Raw genomic sequence first — 19,323 nt, 5'->3', positions numbered from 1 at the left:
ATTTGAGCTTCAAAAAAAACCACGTTTCAAAAGTAGTGTTAATGTGGAGATTATCTAGCTGAGCAAAACGTGTTTAGTATCATGAAGTATACTAAGTATTTTTTACAATATACCAAAATCCCAATGCTTTTTGTCGAGGGACCCCCGTGCTATGCTAACTTCTGGGTCGGCCTACAAAACACTTCATCACCTCTAAAAGAATACGAATAAATACAATTCAATTAAAAGCCAAAGTAAAGCGGTGCATCTTGAGTTGGCTCTTTGCTCGCTCTCTGCTGCCCTCTGCTGGGAGGCGGATCAACAGCTCGTTTCCTAAACCAAACTTTGACTGTGAACTGGCACCGTACCCAAAAAAAGTTTTATCTCTGTTATTGAGAAAGTGCTAACCCAAGCCGGGGAATGATTATCTGCTTTGGATTAAAGGATCAGGTTTAGTTATTGGACTGTGGATCTTTTTTTACGCTGTTATCTGAGAGAGGTGCACACGCACACGCACACGCAATATCGGTCAAAATGAATTAGTTTTTCAATATCCTGCAATCCTAATTGGTATTCTTCTTGGACTCTACACACTTTGAGACGAACACACTGGAACACAACAAACATAAACTGAATTAAATAAATAATTGTACTGAAGTGAAACAAAAATAATCATCTTTAAACTTGTGTTTGTGTATTGTTTCAAGTATGTGCTTATGTAACATCCTGTATAAAGAGAACACATGGCACTGCTAAAATAGTTCACACACACACGCTGTTGCACACTGTTCTTCCACAAGAGGGAAGCAAATCCACCTCTCAGATACCATGTGGAGGATATTTAAAAATGGCTGTTGTAAGTCTTTTTATTGTCATGCTTTTCCGGTTATTACCCGTCCCCTTGTGTGTTATGAAGGTTTTTCTGCATGTAAACGGTCTGCAGAGTCACAACCCCTCAAAGTACACCCTGTAGCGAGTAAAACTCTAACACAGAAAAGACCTGTCTATGCTGCCCCAGAACGCCTCGTTGGAGATTTCTCTTTTTAAATGTTCTTCTTCCGGGAACCAAGTGACGTAACGACGACCCCTCCGTGGATTGGTCAAAATGGACCAATCCGTGGAGCCGTTACGTTAAGTCCTTAAGGACTTCCTCACACACACTCAATCTTTTCTCAGCTGCAGCTCCGCCGATTTCTCCTCCCTGAGACGGTGGGACGCGGCGAGGCTGTGAGTCGGTGTGTGTGTGTGTTCGGGCTGGTTTCACTGTGTCTCGCTGTCTCACAGACGGCCACTGGGCTCATAGGGAGGGGGGGTCAGGAGCTCCAACAAGCCGTTAAGGACAGAGAGTGAATACACATACTATACAGAGATGCTGTATGAGAAATCAATGAGATTTTGGAAAATTGCACAATATAAATCTATTTTAGTATACCTCAACAATGGAATTATGATCAGTAGAAATGGCCATGACGTGGGAGCTGGCATTTTGTCATGGCCAAAATGCTCTTCTTTACTCCCCTTGTGCCGCTGTACGAGACGATCCTGTATGTTTCTTCACACCTCACTGACACCTGTCGTGTTTCCCCCCCCCCCCCCCTGCAGTGACATTGACCTGGTAGTTTTTGGGAAATGGGAGACGCTCCCGCTGTGGACGCTGGAGGAGGCGCTCCGGAAGAGGAACGTCGCCGACGAGAACTCCATCAAAGTGTTGGACAAGGCGACGGTAAGAGAAAGTGTGCTCTGTGTTGTTTGGTTTCACTTTTTAAAGTTAATTTCCCCGCCAAGGATTTAATATATCTGACAGTTGAATTGACCTGACAGCGTGACAGTAAGCAAACGCACTAATAAATCAGTTTGACAAATAGGAACAATAGTACAGTCATTAATCACTGCTGACTCTCATAAATCAGGCTTTGGATGGTTGTTGTTTATTGCATCCAAAACCCTTGTTGGCATGCAGCATTCAAACACTAAGCTTCTATTTTTATATTGACTAGTGCTACAGGTCTTTGCTTTGCAGATCTCATTTCTTCCTGATCATGTTCATTTAAAAAGTCTTCATCAAATCTGAAATGTAGAAAGTGTTCTCTATTTTCTTGCCAGTGATTTAATATGATACCAGTTGAATTGATCTGTCACCTCGCTCCATGCAAATGCACAAGTAATGCCAGTTTGACAAAGGTGAATATTAATAGTTTCGGTCATTAATCAGGGCTGACTCTCATAAACCAGGTTTCTGATTTACTTTCAAACGCCTCAGGTTTGTACTAACATGTTTTACTGATACAATATGTGCTCTGTGTCTTTTATGCATTACATACTGATATGAACCTGAGAAGCAGCAGATTAGTGCCCCTTTTAAATTGAACGTGTTGAAACCTGCAGAAGCCCTGACTTAGTGTTTTGAGTTATTTTTAAACGTTGCGTCGAATGAATTGTGTTTTATATTGCATCAGGATCTGAATACAGCTCTTTGTTTCTTTCAACTCTCACTTTTGTTAGAGATTAGAAATAGCAGATTAGCACTTCTCTGCTCAATTAGTTTAGTTAAATGGTCTGTACTTATATAGCGCTTTATCCAGTCTTTGAGGCCCCGGCTCCACGAGGACGAAAACGGCAAAGCGCATCGGAGTAACGCAAATGCAACCGCAAAAAACCTTCCGTCCCCACGCAATATACACCGGATTGTGTCAAGCTCCACGAGACGGCTCCGTTTACATCCAAACGCTGGAAAAGCTGCAGTACATATGCCGAACCTGTACGTGGCGCTGTAACTTCCTCCACAAAAGCAGCAACTTCCTCCACAAAAGCAGCGAAGAAGAATGGTTGTCATGGCTGCACTTCTGTTCATTCTCCACGGTGGGGGCGGAGGGAACCGCGCAGAGTTTTTTGCCGGTCAATGTGTGTTAAAGTTTAAATCTTCATGCTTCCTCATGCAGCAGCTGATCCAGTAAGTAAACCCGACAGTAAAAATAAACATTTATAACTAGTTTAGGTAGTTTGAGAGGTAATTAAAATAGCTAAGGGTGGTGATCTGACTTGAAGTGTGTGTTTTGCTCCCGCTGCTTCACAGCCGGAGGAGCTGCGTGTCTCCGTCCTGTCAGATTAGACTTCACTCGCGTTTATGTTCATATCGAGATAAAGATAAATAATCTGAATTCGGGGGTGAGCAGCAGAGGTGGGGAGAGGCGGGGCTATGAAAACGAATGACCGTATAGGCGACTCCACGGCCCCGTTGGACCCCCCAGAGCGCTCCGTTCCCAGATCTATCCACCTTTGGACCCGTTGTCGTTTTGCGGGGTCTGTTTCTACGTTTCCCTTACGTCGTCGAGAGGGCTATACGCATGAGAAATATGCGGATTCAACCCGTTTTCGTCCTCGTGGAGCCGGGGCCTAAGACCCCTCAAAGCGCTTTACATACTACATGTCGTTCACCCATTCACACAGAGCAGTGTACCTTACTCTAGGACCTAACATTCACACACATTCACACACCGTTGGCCATGCCATCGGGAGCAACAGCGTTAAGTATCTTGCCCAAGGATACATTGACATGTTGACTGCATGGGCTGGGATCGAACCCACAACCTTCTGGTTGAAAGACGACCGCACTCCCTCACAGCCACAGTCGCTAGTTAAGGATTAGTGCAGCATGTGTGTTTTTGTTTTCAGGCTTGCAACAGGATGCAGGTTTATTTAAAAGGGGCTTACAGCACATTGTCAGGAGGCCTTTGAGCCAGCGTCTAATTGTTGTGGCTTCCTCAGTTTTAACACCTGCTCTAATGTGTGTTTCAGGTTCCCATCATCAAGCTGACGGACTCCTTCACTGAGGTCAAAGTGGACATCAGCTTCAACGTGAAGAGTGGCGTAAAAGCTGCCCGGCTCATAAAGGAATTCAAAGAGGTGCGGTGTGCAAAAATTATGCAATTTGGGGGAAATGTTCACACACAAAATGTCTTTCCTGTATCCTTCCGCCTGAGTATTTTTCATTTAATTCTGCTTCATACTTCCCCTTTACTTTGGAGACTGCATTCTACTTTTTACAGCTTCAGTTACTTTCAGCTGATTGGCTTATATTCTTCCTCACTATGTTGACACTACAGATTGGGTAATTGCCACAAAATACCGTACATAAACACAAAATGAGGAAAATAAGTTGTGAGAAAATAGAACTGTTATAAAAATACAAATTGTAAATAAAAAACAGAGAAACTATTACAATGAATATAAATACAGAATAAAGTGAAACTATGAGAAACATTTCAATCCCAGTGCAGTATATTACATGTTAAAGTGGAGATCTGTGCACATTTTAAAGTTCAATACAAAATGTGTATAGCAGCATTAACAAGAGAAGTGTTTATTGCACAGGAGAGTGATTCAATAAAGTGGTTCTTAGTAGCATTTTCAGTTTTAAACAACACTTTTTAACACATGTTTAACATCACAGGAGATAAACAAAGAAAACATTAATGGAGTTTTATTGTCTTCTGTGGCACATAAAGGTAATGTTTTCATTCAGGCAATATGAGAATAAGCCAATCTCAAGTTGGCTTTCCATATACTACTCATTAGTATGACAGCACACACAAAATCCTGTTCTCCTCCAGAGGGCGCTGTATGCATCTACATTTATTCCTCCCTGTGTCTCTCCCTGCAGAAATACCCCGTGCTGCCTTACCTGGTGCTGGTGCTGAAGCAGTTCCTCCTGCAGAGGGACCTGAACGAGGTTTTCACCGGAGGGATCGGCTCCTACAGCCTCTTCCTCATGGCTGTCAGCTTCCTGCAGGTAAGAGACGCTCCGCCAGCCACCAGAGCTTCAATGTCTATATTAGGGAGCGCTCAAAGATGTCTGATACATTGATTTAGCCGTTATCAGCGCATCCCTAGATTTTTTTTATCATTTTTTTTTTCTTCTTCTTCCTTATGAAAAACTGATATTTGGCCCTTAAAGACTACCAGAATCACAACTATATGCCGCCTTCAGTGAAATCAATGTATGGATGCACTTAGAATAAAAACACCATTAGCCATTAACAAATAATAGTACAGATGCTGCTTTTATCTAAACTTTGTATAGTTTTTTTTCATTTAGTTCAGATGTCTGATCCATTAGCCGCTTTCACACCAAGTACTTTGCCGCACTTAGTTCCCAGCACTTAGTTCCCCCATGGAACTAAAGAGCAGATAGCGTTCACACCGGAATAAGTTCCCTGAGGGAAGATTACGCAAATGAAGCCGCTGACGTCACTTCTTCTTCTTCTGCTTTGTGTTTACTGGCAGGCCGCAAAGAACTTCACGGCGTATACTGCCACCCGGAGTCCCCGGAGTTGGGGACTGGCTTCAGTAGAAGCTGCTGGGACTCCCAGCAGCTTCTACTGAAGCCTTCCGAGTAAATCGCCAGAACGCCGACACCTCCTCATCGCTCCACCGCTCCCATGTTTTTTTTTGTGTTGCCATAAGTTAGTCTCTCTCCGTTGGTGCGTGGGGCTAATGCTAATAATGCTAATGCCAGCAAATAAAATTGCGGCTTCACAAAACCTTTTCGAGTTTTACGGGTTACGTGGTTTGCAATTCGCCCAGCCAATCAGAAATTGGAACTTTTTTGGCCATCCCTAGTTTTTATCAACTAGTTTTTTCTTCTTTATGACTTAAGAAAAACTGATATTTGGCCCCTAAACTACTTATTTGTATCTATCTGAATAGCATTTGTATTAAAGTGGGTGAATCCTAAACACCTCAATCAGAAAAATCATCAAAAATCTGAAGAGAAAACAGCCCGAATCACAACTATCTGCCGCTTTCAGTGAAAACAATGCAAAACGTTTGTGCTCACGCTTCAATTTATTTTTAAAATAACTCACTTTTGCAATAATCCTGACATGGTGCTGTGTTACCTTCCAGCTTCACTACAGGGAGGATGTGTGCAGTCCCAACATCAACTTCGGCGTTCTGCTCATCGAGTTCTTTGAGCTCTACGGTCGCCACTTCAACTATCTGAAGACAGGCATCCGGATCGCTGACGGAGGCTGCTACGTGGCCAAAGACGAGGTTCAGAAGAGCATGATGGACAGCTACAGGCCCTCCATGCTCTATATCGAGGACCCTCTGCAGCCAGGTGGGAACAGTGGACGGGGAGGAGAAAAAAGGGTTAGGCCAGGGGTGTCCAAACTAACGATAAATGTACAAATATATTACACCGTAGTACTGATTTTGCTGACTTATAACTGAACTTCTGAGACAGTATACCTCTAGTGAGTGGCCTAGCCCTTCGTATATTTTTCTGTATGTGTGGCCCTTAAGCATATCGTGTGTCTCGCATTCACACAATCTCACCGTCTGATTTGTTTCCAACAGATAACGATGTGGGTCGCAGTTCATACGGTGCCATGCAGGTGAAGCAGGCGTTTGACTACGCCTACGTGGTGCTCAGCCACGCCGTGTCCCCCATCGCCAAATACTACCCCAACAACGAGACCGAGAGGTGAGATCAGATTACATTCAACTTTATTGAGTGGTGCAGAAATGTGGATTTCCAAAAACACGTTCAAAAAACCATTGCCTTGTAGACAAGAGAACAATAAGTGGTGAAATGCTGACTTATCAGGTTTTAGGACTCATTCCTGCACCACTCCATGGTCATTGCACATAGTACAATGAAATAGAGCTGGCATCCAACCAAAAATAGTGGATATGGTGCGGATGAGGTTACAGTATATGCATGTTGTGATATATGCTTGTACAAATAATACAATGACGGCATAAATGAATAAAATAAAGCTTGCTAAAAGTCAGAAAATCTCCATATTGGCTGCTGTGTCGCTTTAAGTTTAGGGAGCGCTTGATGTGATATGCAGACGCATTATTTGGGGGCAGAGCAGTGGCGTCGCCTGGCCTGGGCATCCGGGGCTTTAGCCCCGAATGTTTTTTCTGTAGCCCCGGACAATTCTCCCTCAATAATATAATACATTAACCGTGCTTTACGTGAACCTCATCATGACACAAGAGAGGACGGCAACATTGTAATTTCCCGTGTTCAGTGAATGCAACAGAGGCATGACACCAGACCAATCAGAGAGTTGCATGGAAATAAACGTGTGCTTGTGTCATTCAAGCTCGGCTCTGTGTGTGTGTGTGGCAATAGCGCATTTAGTGTGATAGAGAGAGAGAGAGGGGGAGGGAGGGACCGCTGCCAGCAGGGACGTGTTGTTAGCATCTGGTTAGCTAGCTGCACTAACGGACATAAGGAGCTGTTTGTTCCACAACAAGCTGGAGGAGAGTCCTCTCCTCTCAGACAGAGAGTCCTTTAGCTCACCTGAGTCTCTCAGAGTGTTTAGATACATAACTTTAGTCTAAGTTATCTCAGTGGGTCTCAAACTGTTTGGTCACAAATTATTCAAAAGATTATTTCCGCGGCACACCTTCATATGATCATTATAGTTATAAAAAAAATAAGAGAATAAAGGAAAAACAGTTATGAAATACTATATGGCAGTAAAACAAGAATAGAGTTTAAAAGGGGAGTGATTAGTAAAATATCCATAAAGAAAAAGTACATCTGTTTACAGTTCTGCTTCATATGGGTGTTGAGAGAGGTATCCATAGATCTCTTCATGTTGCTCTCAAAGTGCACCAGATTGATGCTTTTAACTTCAATATTTAAAAAAAGATCTTCCTGGGGGAACATCCCCCCGGACCCCCCTAGAGGAGGTGAGGTCTGCTGTGAGGTAAAAAATACCACTTTACCCCTGCCTATATGCCGTGAGCTGATTATCGAGCCTTTATTGTAACAGTCGCGGGTGTACTGTGTGTGTGCGTGTGGGGAGTGTTGCAGTAAAAAATGCCACTAGTGACGCCGCCACTGTGGGCTAAGCCCCGAATGTTTTCAGGCCCAGGCGACGCCCCTGGGGCAGAGCATGCATTTTAAACCCATTTTTGTAAACGGCCTCGGCCCAGTTTAACTCCTGGTTTTGAGAGGTGTGACATATCGTTTTTGTATGTCTGTGAGAGGAAGAGAGGGCAATGGGAGAGAGCAAGAGGAGCAAAACCCCAAAGCAAGTCTCATGTCAAAAAGTACCAGACACATGTTACTTTGTGTTGGCGCTATAGTCATATTTGTAGATAGTACGTAGGCCGTGACACATTGAGTTTATGCAACATATCGCTCCGGCACTACAGGGCACAGTACCATCTGTTTTCAGACCGCTGTATACACACACTGGTTTAACAGGTTTACCTCTCTCTGTTTCCCATCGCAGCATACTGGGTCGAATCATCCGAGTCACACAGGAAGTGGACGACTACAGGGAATGGATCCGGAAGAACTGGGGGGGCCCGTCTCAGAACGACCTGCCGCTCAACAGTACGACCAAACTCCTTACATTTCTTAATATATATCTTTGAATCATATTGCATCTAAATATTGACTCTAAATCTAAGAGAGGTAAAGGGAAGGGTTATTATTTTTCAGTTACTGGTCCCAGCAGCATGGCTTTATTAAGACTGGGGCAATTGATTGGTATTAATCTATATGGTTATATGGTACTAGATTTCGTTTTAGATATTGTCTTTCCCTGGTTTTTAAAGGCAGCGTTACAGAAATGTTATGTCATTTGTATGATTTAACTGCACTGTTGTATCTGTTTGTTAATTAGCTTTTACCCACTTAGTCATTAAATCCACATAAATAATGATTATATCTTTTGATTATACATTTTAGTTATTTTGGACAATTTTTAAATACAGGATTACCAATAATATGCGTTGCAGGAAATGTCAAAAATAGAAAAGAACGTGTTAATATTTTGTCTTGCGTCTCTCTTCTCCGTTTCTACAGAAAATGACGTCAGGCAGTTTGAGTCCAAGCAGCTCGATGAGTGCAACAACAACGTCCCGGATGATGAAGATGACGACGAAGATGAAGATGTTGTTGTTCTACCGTCGTCGGCGCCCTGCAGCAAAACCTCCTCAAACTCCTCCTCGCCGTCCCCCTCCCTGCGCTCCTCTCCCTCCTCCCCTCTGTCGCCTTCCTCCTCCTCCATCTCCACTTCCAGCGACGCGGTCAGCACACACACACACACACACACACACACACACACACACACACACACACACACACACAGACACACAGACACACACACTAAATGTACTTTTGTACTTCGGGTTTTTAGATCAGAAAACATGTGATTCAACAACCAATTATTTGGCTAAGAAATATCACTTGTATAATATTTAGTTTTATATGTTGGTTCACACAAGAAAGATTTTTATATTTTGTTTTTCACTATTTCAAATTTTAAACATTTATTTAACATTTTGAAAAAAAACTTTTTGAACATATTGATATTTGAAAATGACCACACACACACATACACATACACATTCACACACACATACACACACACACCTTTCTTTAGTGACCGTCTTGCTGCACATTATCCCTTCCCTAAAAACCTGCAGCCACTTTTTTTTAATATTTCTAATTTAGTATTCTTTAGTGAGGTTTTCAACAAATCATGCTTTTAATAATAAAGCTTTATTTATATCGCACTTTTCATACAACGCATGCAGCTCAAAGTGCTTTACAAAATGAAACATCACAAGTTAAAAATAAACCACAAGAAATTCCCCTCAGATTATTTGTTAAGAACTTTAAAAGGTACACGCAGCGAAATATAACATTTGATCAGGTTAATAGACACAAGGAGGTCAAATGATTGGTGTTTAGGATGACTGTCAATCAGGAACAACAATCATGCTGCATTTGGAGATGCTTTTTGTATTTTAATAATCCATTTTTGGAAGTCTTTAATTGAAACAGTATGTTAAAAGATAAACGTTGAAAGGCAAAAATCAAACTAGTATGCTAACACTAAATATATATGTGTAATAAAATGAAACGTGTAGAGGTCATGACATGAATACATTGGATACAGTGTATTTAGCACATTGGATACAGTATATTTAGCACATTGGATACAGTGTATTTAGCACATTGGATACAGTGTATTTAGCACATTGGATACAGTGTATTTAGCACATTGGATACAGTGTATTTAGCACATTGGATACAGTGTATTTAGCACATTGGATACAGTGTATTTAGCACATTGGACACAGTGTATTTAGCACATTGGATACAGTGTATTTAGCACATTGGATACAGTGTATTTAGCACATTGGATACAGTGTATTTAGCACATTGGATACAGTGTATTTAGCACATTGGATACAGTGTATTTAGCACATTGGATACAGTGTATTCAGCACATTGGATACAGTGTATTTAGCACATTGGATACAGTGTATTTAGCACATTGGATACAGTATATTTAGCACATTGGATACAGTATATTTAGTACATTGGATATAGTGTATTTAGCACATTGGATACAGTATATTTAGTACATGAGCACGGTGGCGAGGTTTTTATCTCCTTTTCTCCTGTGTTTGTGTCTCAGGACTCTGACGGGACGCCCTGTAAGACGGCGAAGCAGCAGCCGCCGCCGACCGGCCGGGGCAACAGCAAACACAGAGAAAAGTCTGCGGTCGTCAATAACAACCGATCACAGAGCAACAGCAACAGCACTCCAGCAGGAAGCAACAAGGGAGGAAAGGTACGCAACTATATATATATGTACACATCTTAACAAATATCCGCACTGTAAATGAACACGACACATACAAGTGAATATGTTTAAAAAGAAACTCTGAATTTTGCACATTTCCTCTCACACTACCTCTTTTAAATCAGCACAGCTCTCCACTTTAAATACAGTATATAGTATTTGTCCTATTTTATTGTTCTTGACTGTACTCAGTTTCTCACGTATTGTATGTTGTGTTAATATTGACTTTATTTTGTATTTGTTACAATAGTCTTAAAATTGTTTTTTTTAAATAGCTGTCATAACAGAACAACTTTTATTCTATTTTGTTTTTATAACAAAAATATGCAATGGTCCACAAATCATAGTTCTCTTGTTCAAAGGAACGTTCAAAAGTAACCAAGCTTGATAAACATCTTCGTTTTAGGAAACAAACAAAAAAAACTTGTCTTCGAAATAAATAAAACTGTCAATTTCACATAGCATCACATGTGATGAGAGAAACATGCTCAAGACCCTTTAGCGTGCATTTGACCCATGGATGTATAATAAGAACTGGATACAGCGTGGGAGGCGGGGCCTGAAGCGCGAAACGTCACGAAAGTATTCATATAATCATATAATCCGTTCTTATCCATGGGTCAAGATAAACTCATGTAGTACTGAATACGTCACATGAACGTGCCGGGCGGCGCGGTCCCGTGGGTTAGATGCGCGTTCATAATGCAGAGGAAAATAACTCTCAGAATAACGTTATTAGCACATTTTACAACTTGAGGACCGAATGTTTTTAATAAGGGCTATACAAATGTTCATACTGGGTAGTTTATTTAGTTTAAAAACAATGATCCAAGGATTTACAGACGTCTCTTTCCCAATGTAAGTCAATGGGAAAAAGTGTTTCCGGGCCCAGCGACTGATACGGAAGTGTAGTACCGCCGTTTGGCCACAACAAATATTTTCCTCAGAGTCCGGCGCACTTCCTGGGGGCTTGATTTGACCTGGGATTCAGCTCTGTGTTTACTGTTAGAATCCACTGGTGCACAAAAGGAGTGCTTCAGTCTGACTTTATTCAAACTAAAAAAAAATTTTGCATATCCCCTCCCCAGGCCAGGATGTCTCGTTCTCACCAGAAGAGCGGCAATCACGCGCAGCAGAGCTCGACCTCCACCACCAAAAGTCAACAGAGCATCAAGCCTCACCAGCAGGGCAACAGCAAGAAGAGGAAAAATGTGCGGGACTCCACACAGGAAGATCTCTGCAGATAGGGGACACCATGCGTCTCTGTGACTGTCCTGTCCCTCTACTTCTGCTGCAGAGTCAGCCTCCGGAGGTCGTTGGGAGATGAACCCACAGCCAATCTGTCGAGCTTCTTACGGGGAAGTTGGCAAGGAAATAAAAAGAACAAAAAAAAATAAAGAATTGTTTTAGGAAAAGGGGGTTTCATTTCTTGGACCTGGATTGAAATCGTAAGGATAAACGCTCACACGCCTCCCTAAAGCTTCTTTTACGGAGTGGATTTCCTTCCCACAGCCACAAAAACATGCCTCTTGCGCCTCCTGCTGTACGGGAACACAGGAATAATCGACTGCGGAGCAAAACCGGCTGCTGCTGCTGCTGGCTGGAAATACAATGATGTTTTTATCCCCCAAAAAAAAGGAAAAAATGGCTGAAAATGTACAAAATCAAAGATGTGTGAGAACAGATGTTATAACGATGGTTACTTACAAATGCAATCAGTAAGAGTGGGACATAACTTATGCATGATTTTTTTTTTTTTCCGTTGGTTGATTTTTCTGTTAATCTGTTTTGTTATGTCTAAACAGATTATACAAAGATTTGTAAAAAAAACTAAAAAAAACACGCAAAAAAAATGAATATATATGAGTAAGAAGAAAATGTTTCATAATACCTTTTTACAAGATATACCGATGGAAGACATGTAAACGTGCCCTTTTTTTGGCCAAAGCCAAGATTTTGGGGGTCCCATTGCCAACATATATCATCAGCATTGACTTCTCTCTGTGAGTGTTCACGTACACACACATCACTAAAGACCTCTGCACCCATCACTAAAGACCACTGCACACATCACACCAGTGCAGAGGAGACTACAGGTATACATGAACAAGAGGTGGTTTTTATCCAGAAATGCTACTCTTGGAGTGTGTTATCAACTGTTGGTGTTCCTTTTGGTAATTTACCCACTGCAAAATCATTTGTATTTGTTAAATGTATTTATTTTTTTATTAATTATATGAACATAGTATGGAGAGATGTATAATTAACATTAGAGCCCGTATCGTTGAGGCCTATATTGAAGTAGGATGAGTTGAGCGCGAGGGTGGGATATGTTCAGGTTCAGAAAAATAATCACATTTATTATCATTTCATTTGGTTTTTTCAGTGACAGTTGAGTGACCAAGTTTCTTTTAAGACGTTAAGAGACCATTTTAAAAGTCCAACAGTGAGGACTCTGTTTTAATGTGTGGCTGGTCTACCTACTTTAGCAAACTGTATTTTATTTTCTGAAATATCATAGCAACAATCTTCAATATGTCCGCTCCCTCTCTCCTGTAGATGGCGTCATTGCTCCTACTCTGAATCCACAGAGTTTGGAGCTTGTATACTGCATTTGGATGGGTCTTTTCTGCGTGATTTCTTTAAATAATGTTCTGATTATTCATCTGAATGAGCAGCACATGTGGAGTGCATGCTGGAGGGAGTTTCACACCAAAAGCACACCACCACCATCCTCTTTTTGTCTCAACAGGTAGACAGCAATAACAACAGCCTTTTCATGAAATACAGAATGATCCTCTTCAGACTCACCGCTGTTCCATCTTCTGTGTTCAGACACTGAAGCACATTTTGATAACTTGCAGCCAACTGTATGTGGTGTTGAAAAGTTGAAGGTACAATTGATCGCCCCCTCTTAACTCTTCCTCATCCCTCGGTGCTACAGTGGAGGGTTTTAAATGCAGTGTGTAAGTGCTGGAGAATCAAGTTAGCCGTGCCATCTGAATGTCTACTGACCATGTTCACTGCAGGAAGGATTCAAACCCAACTGTACTCATCTGAAACGTCTGCAGCTACTACAATTCATGCAATAAAAACAGTACAATTACACCACGTGTTGACACCGTCTCTTGCTTGCACAGTTTAATATGTATTTATGCCAGGGGTGTCCAAACTACGACCCGGGGGCCAAATGCGGCCCGCAGCCCATTTTTAAACGGCCCTAATCAAATTCAAAAGGAATCTGGCCCACAAATAAAACTTGTGCTTGTCCTATATTGTACTTCTTAAATATATATGTAATCATATATTACACATTATTTACGTGTTAATAAGTACTTTTCAAATAAATTCAGTCAAGTTGGTAACATTTTCAAACAAATCTTAGTTGATAAAAAAAAAAAGTTATTTAGATTACAAGCTTCAAATAGACCCTTCATATTTCCTCTTATGATAAGCAATCTGAGTCTTCTGTTTTAAGGGATGAGCTGCCAACTAAATAAAGTAAACTCTCTGGAGAGCTGGGATGTAGGCTGTTGTGTTTCTTAAAGCACATTCAAGGATCAGGAATAATTTACCTACATTTGATTGATTTTGCTAACTTATAACTCACCTTATGAGGCAATACACCTCAAGTGAGTGGCCCAACCCTTCGTGTGTTTTTCTGTATGTGGCCCTCGGTGAAAAAAGTTTGGACACCCCTGCTTTATGCACTTATTGGACCTCTATGAACCAGTTTGACCTTAAAATCCACAACATGTTGCATGTCAATCATCAACTTTACACTTAATATTTTATGTTGTCCACACTGTTAAGCAGAAGTGGGAGAAGTACTCGGATCTTGTAAAAGTAGAAGTACCAGAGTGTAGGAATACTCTGTTACAAGTAAAAGTCCTGCATTCAAAATGTTACTCAAGAAAAACTTCAAAAGTATCAGCATCAAAATATACTTAAAGTACCAAAAGTAGGCATTCTGCAAATTGGTCCATTTCAGAATAATATATTTATATATTATATTTCCCAGGGAAGTTTCTTCAGGAATTGCATTTTCTAGTTAATTTATATTATTCTTATTTATTTTGCAGGTCAAAAGATTTCTATAACTGTTGGTAGGTTTTGTTTTAAATCTAAAAAATGGCTTTGTTGAGAATTATTTTCAGGAAATAAGGGAGTTGATACGAATTGTACTATTTAATAAAATAATAATTCAATATGTCCACCCCCTCTCAACCTGTAGATGGCGTCATTGCTCTTACTCTGAGTCCACAGAGGTAGATTTTCTTTTGTATTTAACTGAATCTGCATCAATAATAAACAAATTATAAAGAAATATAAATATTTGATATTATTGTATTTGTTCTACTTGCGTTATTGATTTTTATTTTATTTTCTTGTACAGAAAAAAATCTATTTAAAAAAAGTGTCCCGAGGATTACTTTAAAATATATATGTTATTTCTTCCTCCCATTATTCAAGAAAATATCTCAAGCAAATAAAAATGTCACAATGAATCACTCTATTTCCCCCATTCACAATATCTCTTATGAAAAGGCAATATTCAATACAGACTCTATTTACCTACACACAAGTATGCTATGAGCTTATCTTGTCTTCGACCAGTTAAAATATATTACCTTTAGTTACTTTACAGATGTGGATGAATGATGTGAAATATAATCAAGTGTTAAATCAGACTTTAGTTCCACCTGGAGTAAATTCACAAGCTACCCTGCAGTATACAAAGTCATTCAAACTAGCTGCTCCTTTACCAGCTTTGAGAACACTTTCATGATCAATCATTATAAAACATATCATATATATTATTCTGAAATGGACCAATCTGCACAATGACTACTTTTACTGTCGCTACTTTATGTATATTTCGATGCTAATACTTTTCTGCAATACCTGAGTACTTCTCCCCCCTCTTATTTTAAGTATAATGAATCCCCAAGCCAATAGATCCGCCTAAGCAACAAAAAAAAAGCGTGCGCGAGAGACCTTGACTGGAGGAGGGGCATCGTCGCATCGACACTTGTAGCAGCGCGAGGACCACAGTAACCTCCACGCGCTCATCTGTGTAGGTCTGTCCTCCTTAAATCCGTCAGGTAAGACTCTCAAACTTCTCTAAATATTTAAAAATAAGGTCTTCTGGACTGGTGCACGCTTTACCACCTGAAACCAAATGTTGCTCCTCGCCGCGTGAGGAAACTGTCGCTTCGCTGGTTAACAAAAACATTTAAAACACGGATTCATTTTTCAAAGCCTAAAAGTTTCCACCTATGTGAAAATATTTGGGTCGAAGTTTTGACTAAAGGTGTGCATTTTGCTTGAGTTTGATGTCCCACATTTCGACTATTTTGGGCGGTTTTGTGTCGCCTTTTCACCTGGCTGCTCTTGTCATCCTTTATGTGGAGTTTGGTTCATTTCGTGGTCATTTTAGAGTTAAATAATGTGCTATCTCACCGAAAATGAGGAGTTTTAAGTTGATATGTTCAGCAGGAAGGGAACAGAAGAGACAGATATCACAATATGAGCTGATAGAACTGTCTTTATTCTTGTTATTTCCCTTTTTATGATCCTCACAGGTTGTTGAGTCCCTATGTAACGTTATATTATCGATCAACACAATACGATATATTGTCCTACATGGAGCATGTGTCAAAATGTAATCAGTGTGTCATGCAAATGTATTGATTTCTCTTTAAAACCTCATCATTTCTGCTACCAGGAGTCATCTAGTGTCAGTCACTTGGTGTTCTTCCGAATAAGCCTGACCCCGAAATACCATCACAGCAGGAAATGCTTATTTTTGAAATATTTTTCAGACGTGTGCAGACGTGCTGCTGTGTTGTCTTAAGATGGTAACTTTAAAGATGTTATCTCTGCATATCTCTTCCTGGAACCGTTTGCTGGTGGGCTTTGCAGAACGAAATGAGTGCCTCTAGTTTAAGAGTCAGTGCTTCTTAAAAAAAACTACCACATTAATCAATTTTGAGAAATAGAAATGACAGCTTCCTGTTTTAATACAGCATGTACAAAAGTGGCCAAGTCTTCACAGACAGCTTTAATGTTAATAGTTAATAATGCACCTTGAAGTGTATTTCCCCAATAAAACAACAATATTTATCATGAGTTTACATCATTAAATAATAACTTGCTGTCAATTTAGTTCAAACTACTGTCATTATAGAAATATTCCTGATTAACCGTGTGCTTTTTATGTCAGTAGTACATCACAGTGGCTGTTGATAGTAGTTGTATAGCTACCTCGAAAAGAGAATTGCATTATGGTCTCATTTTGTTGTTTTAGAGGAGAAAGCATAAGTGTTTTCTAAGCGGACAACAATGGGTCTTGTTTCATCCTGACATTTGTCTCCCCTTTTTAAAACAAACTAACATACAAGTGTCATTTTTTATGCATGTACCAGAAATTCAACCATGAAACTTATAAGTAAAGAATATCATGGATTCATTTTCCATACATTGGCTGACTCTACGTGCATCACTCAATGTGTACTATAATGATGTATAGATTATATCAATAGTTGAAGATTCTTGTTTTTCTCCTATTACTCGACTAATCGTTGCAGCTTTTACTAGATTTTATGACTTTATTGATCTCAAATATTGGAATGTTGTCACTGCAGCATGTAAACAAGGCTTTGCACAAAGTTAAAAAAGAATAAACCATCCTTTTACTAACATTTACTGTAACAAATAATCTGGACGATAATATAAATATTATTGCTAGTCAATGTGTTTTTTTTTTCACTCAGTGATGCATTTCCTCAGCTGCAACTATGTTGTAAATGAGTTTTAAAGTGGACCTTTCCTGATATCATCATGTACTTTAAACAGTATAGATAAAAGGGAAGTCTTCGCAGCAACAAGAGATTGTGTAGCTTTTCTCCTGTCTTGAGAAAGCATCTTTTGGCACTCTGTGTTTCTTCACTCAGTTCTGCAGATTAAAGTTGTTTGATCAAGCTTAATAGCTATTGCTGTTTGCAACGTGGAAACCCTGGGGTTAGATGATGCATTTTGCAGAGAACTCAATATATTGACACCATGACGTGTGTGTGGTGTGTGTGTGTGTGTGTGTGTGTGTGTGTGTGTGTGTGTGTGTGTGTGTGTGTGTGTGTGTGTGTGTGTGTGTGTGTGTGTGTGTGTGTGTGGTGTGTGTGTGTGTGTGGTGTGTGTGTGTGTGTGTGTGTGTGTGTGTGTGTGTGTGTGTGTGTGTGTGTGTGTGTGTGTGTGTGTGTGTGTGTGTGTGTGTGTGTGTGTGTGTGTGTGTGTGTGTGTGTGTGGTGTGTGTGGTGTGTGTGTGGTGTGTGTGTGTGTGTGTGTGTGTGTGTGTGTGTGTGTGTGTGTGTGTGTGTGTGTGTGTGGTGTGTGTGTGTGTGTGTGTGTGTGTGTGTGTGTGTGTGTGTGTGTGTGTGTGTGTGTGTGTGTGTGTGTGTTGCATCACTAATCCTTTTGTCTGCTCTAATAAACGGAGTTAGCTTCTGCATTTGTTTACAACTTTATTGTCATTTCCTGCAGAAGTGCATGTACTACAATATTGCATAACCTATGGAAATACAGGCAGTACTACAGTACAAGTTAGGGCTGTGCGATTATGGCAAAAATCACGATCACGATTATTTGGGTCAATAATTGATATCACGATTATTCAATACGATTATTCATTGACTTTGAAAAAATCAATTTATTGAACTTTAAAACAAATACAAATAATAATTTGAACAGTATCTGTTTAACTGTTGATTACCCTGAAGATTTATTTTTTTCAATCAATAAATCCAGAAAATAAGTTAGTTGCAGCCCTACTTGTGTCTTTCTCACAAACATAAAGAAATACATAGGGTTAAAAATCAAGTGCCAGAGCATGGAGGGCTTGATCTGACGTATGGAGCTCTTTTGTTGGAGCACAACAGGTGTTTGACCCTGCGGAGCGGCACTACAGTAAACTGGGGTCACATTCTTGGTCGTGGATCAGCGGATCAATTCACCGCCGCGATTCCTCTGCCTTTTCATAGGAAAGATGTCCTCCGGATTGTGACACATAACATACGTTGGCATTTGCTGTTGGTGCGCAATTACCCATTGTGCTGCTGCGATGTATCTCATTCGGAAACGATGGGAAGCTTGTTGTGATTGTCCATGTTATTAGATTAATTTTTACAGTTTGATGGATCTGGACAGGGACCGCTTGTTGAGGGCTTGTGCAGCTCAGAGACACACACACACACACACACACACACACACACACACACACACACACACACACACACACACACACACACACACACACACAGATCTGTACTTTGGACAGATTGTGCTGTGCTCATCACTGTTTTGCGATGGGCCTCTTAATAACCAGTGGTGGACTTGTTTTGTGCTTCTTTTTCCCTCCGTCATGCAAGCTCAGCTGACCGTGGAGAGCAGCAGTTGTTCCCAAAGTGACGTTTTACGACTTTACAGGGTCTGTCAGGAAGGCTCGTCCAAATTAGAGCGTCTATTTTTAGAGAATCTTTAAGTTTCAGGTTACATATTCTCTGCCTGTCATGTCATGTCACACCCATAGTAAAAACTAGGATGCAATTGGAGTGTGCGGGACAAATTGATTTAGTCATTTTGGCTTTTTTTGTACTAATGTGCATTGATTTAAGTGTCATTATCATACATCTATATCCTTTTGGGGTGTACTGTTACAATG

At 40.4% G+C, this 19,323-nt stretch overlaps 2 protein-coding genes across 5 annotated transcripts in view; both read left to right on the top strand.

Moving 5' to 3' along the window:
• tent4b (terminal nucleotidyltransferase 4B) overlaps positions 1-13,715 on the top strand; it is a 38,339-nt gene extending 24,624 nt beyond the window's left edge. The window contains exons 4-12 of the mRNA XM_034148408.1: positions 1,582-1,702; positions 3,775-3,882; positions 4,640-4,768; positions 5,884-6,097; positions 6,337-6,463; positions 8,238-8,341; positions 8,816-9,039; positions 10,440-10,595; positions 11,696-13,715. Of these exons, the coding sequence (XP_034004299.1) occupies positions 1,582-1,702; positions 3,775-3,882; positions 4,640-4,768; positions 5,884-6,097; positions 6,337-6,463; positions 8,238-8,341; positions 8,816-9,039; positions 10,440-10,595; positions 11,696-11,854 (1,342 nt within the window). The 3' untranslated portion in view covers positions 11,855-13,715. The remainder of the gene's footprint in view (positions 1-1,581; positions 1,703-3,774; positions 3,883-4,639; positions 4,769-5,883; positions 6,098-6,336; positions 6,464-8,237; positions 8,342-8,815; positions 9,040-10,439; positions 10,596-11,695) is intronic.
• Positions 13,716-15,605: 1,890 nt separating this feature from the next.
• The window catches only part of adcy7 (adenylate cyclase 7), a 100,489-nt gene continuing 96,771 nt past the window's right edge, over positions 15,606-19,323 (top strand). For all 4 annotated transcript variants that reach the window (XM_034148390.1, XM_034148389.1, XM_034148388.1 and 1 more), the window contains exon 1: positions 15,606-15,712. The gene's annotated coding sequence lies outside the window, so the exon portion shown is untranslated. The remainder of the gene's footprint in view (positions 15,713-19,323) is intronic.

This window comes from Trematomus bernacchii, unplaced genomic scaffold, assembly GCF_902827165.1.
Source record: "Trematomus bernacchii unplaced genomic scaffold, fTreBer1.1, whole genome shotgun sequence".
Classification (NCBI taxonomy): Eukaryota; Metazoa; Chordata; class Actinopteri; order Perciformes; family Nototheniidae; genus Trematomus; species Trematomus bernacchii.
Note: the sequence above shows the minus strand (reverse complement) of the source record. Positions and strands in the feature narration are given on the sequence as shown.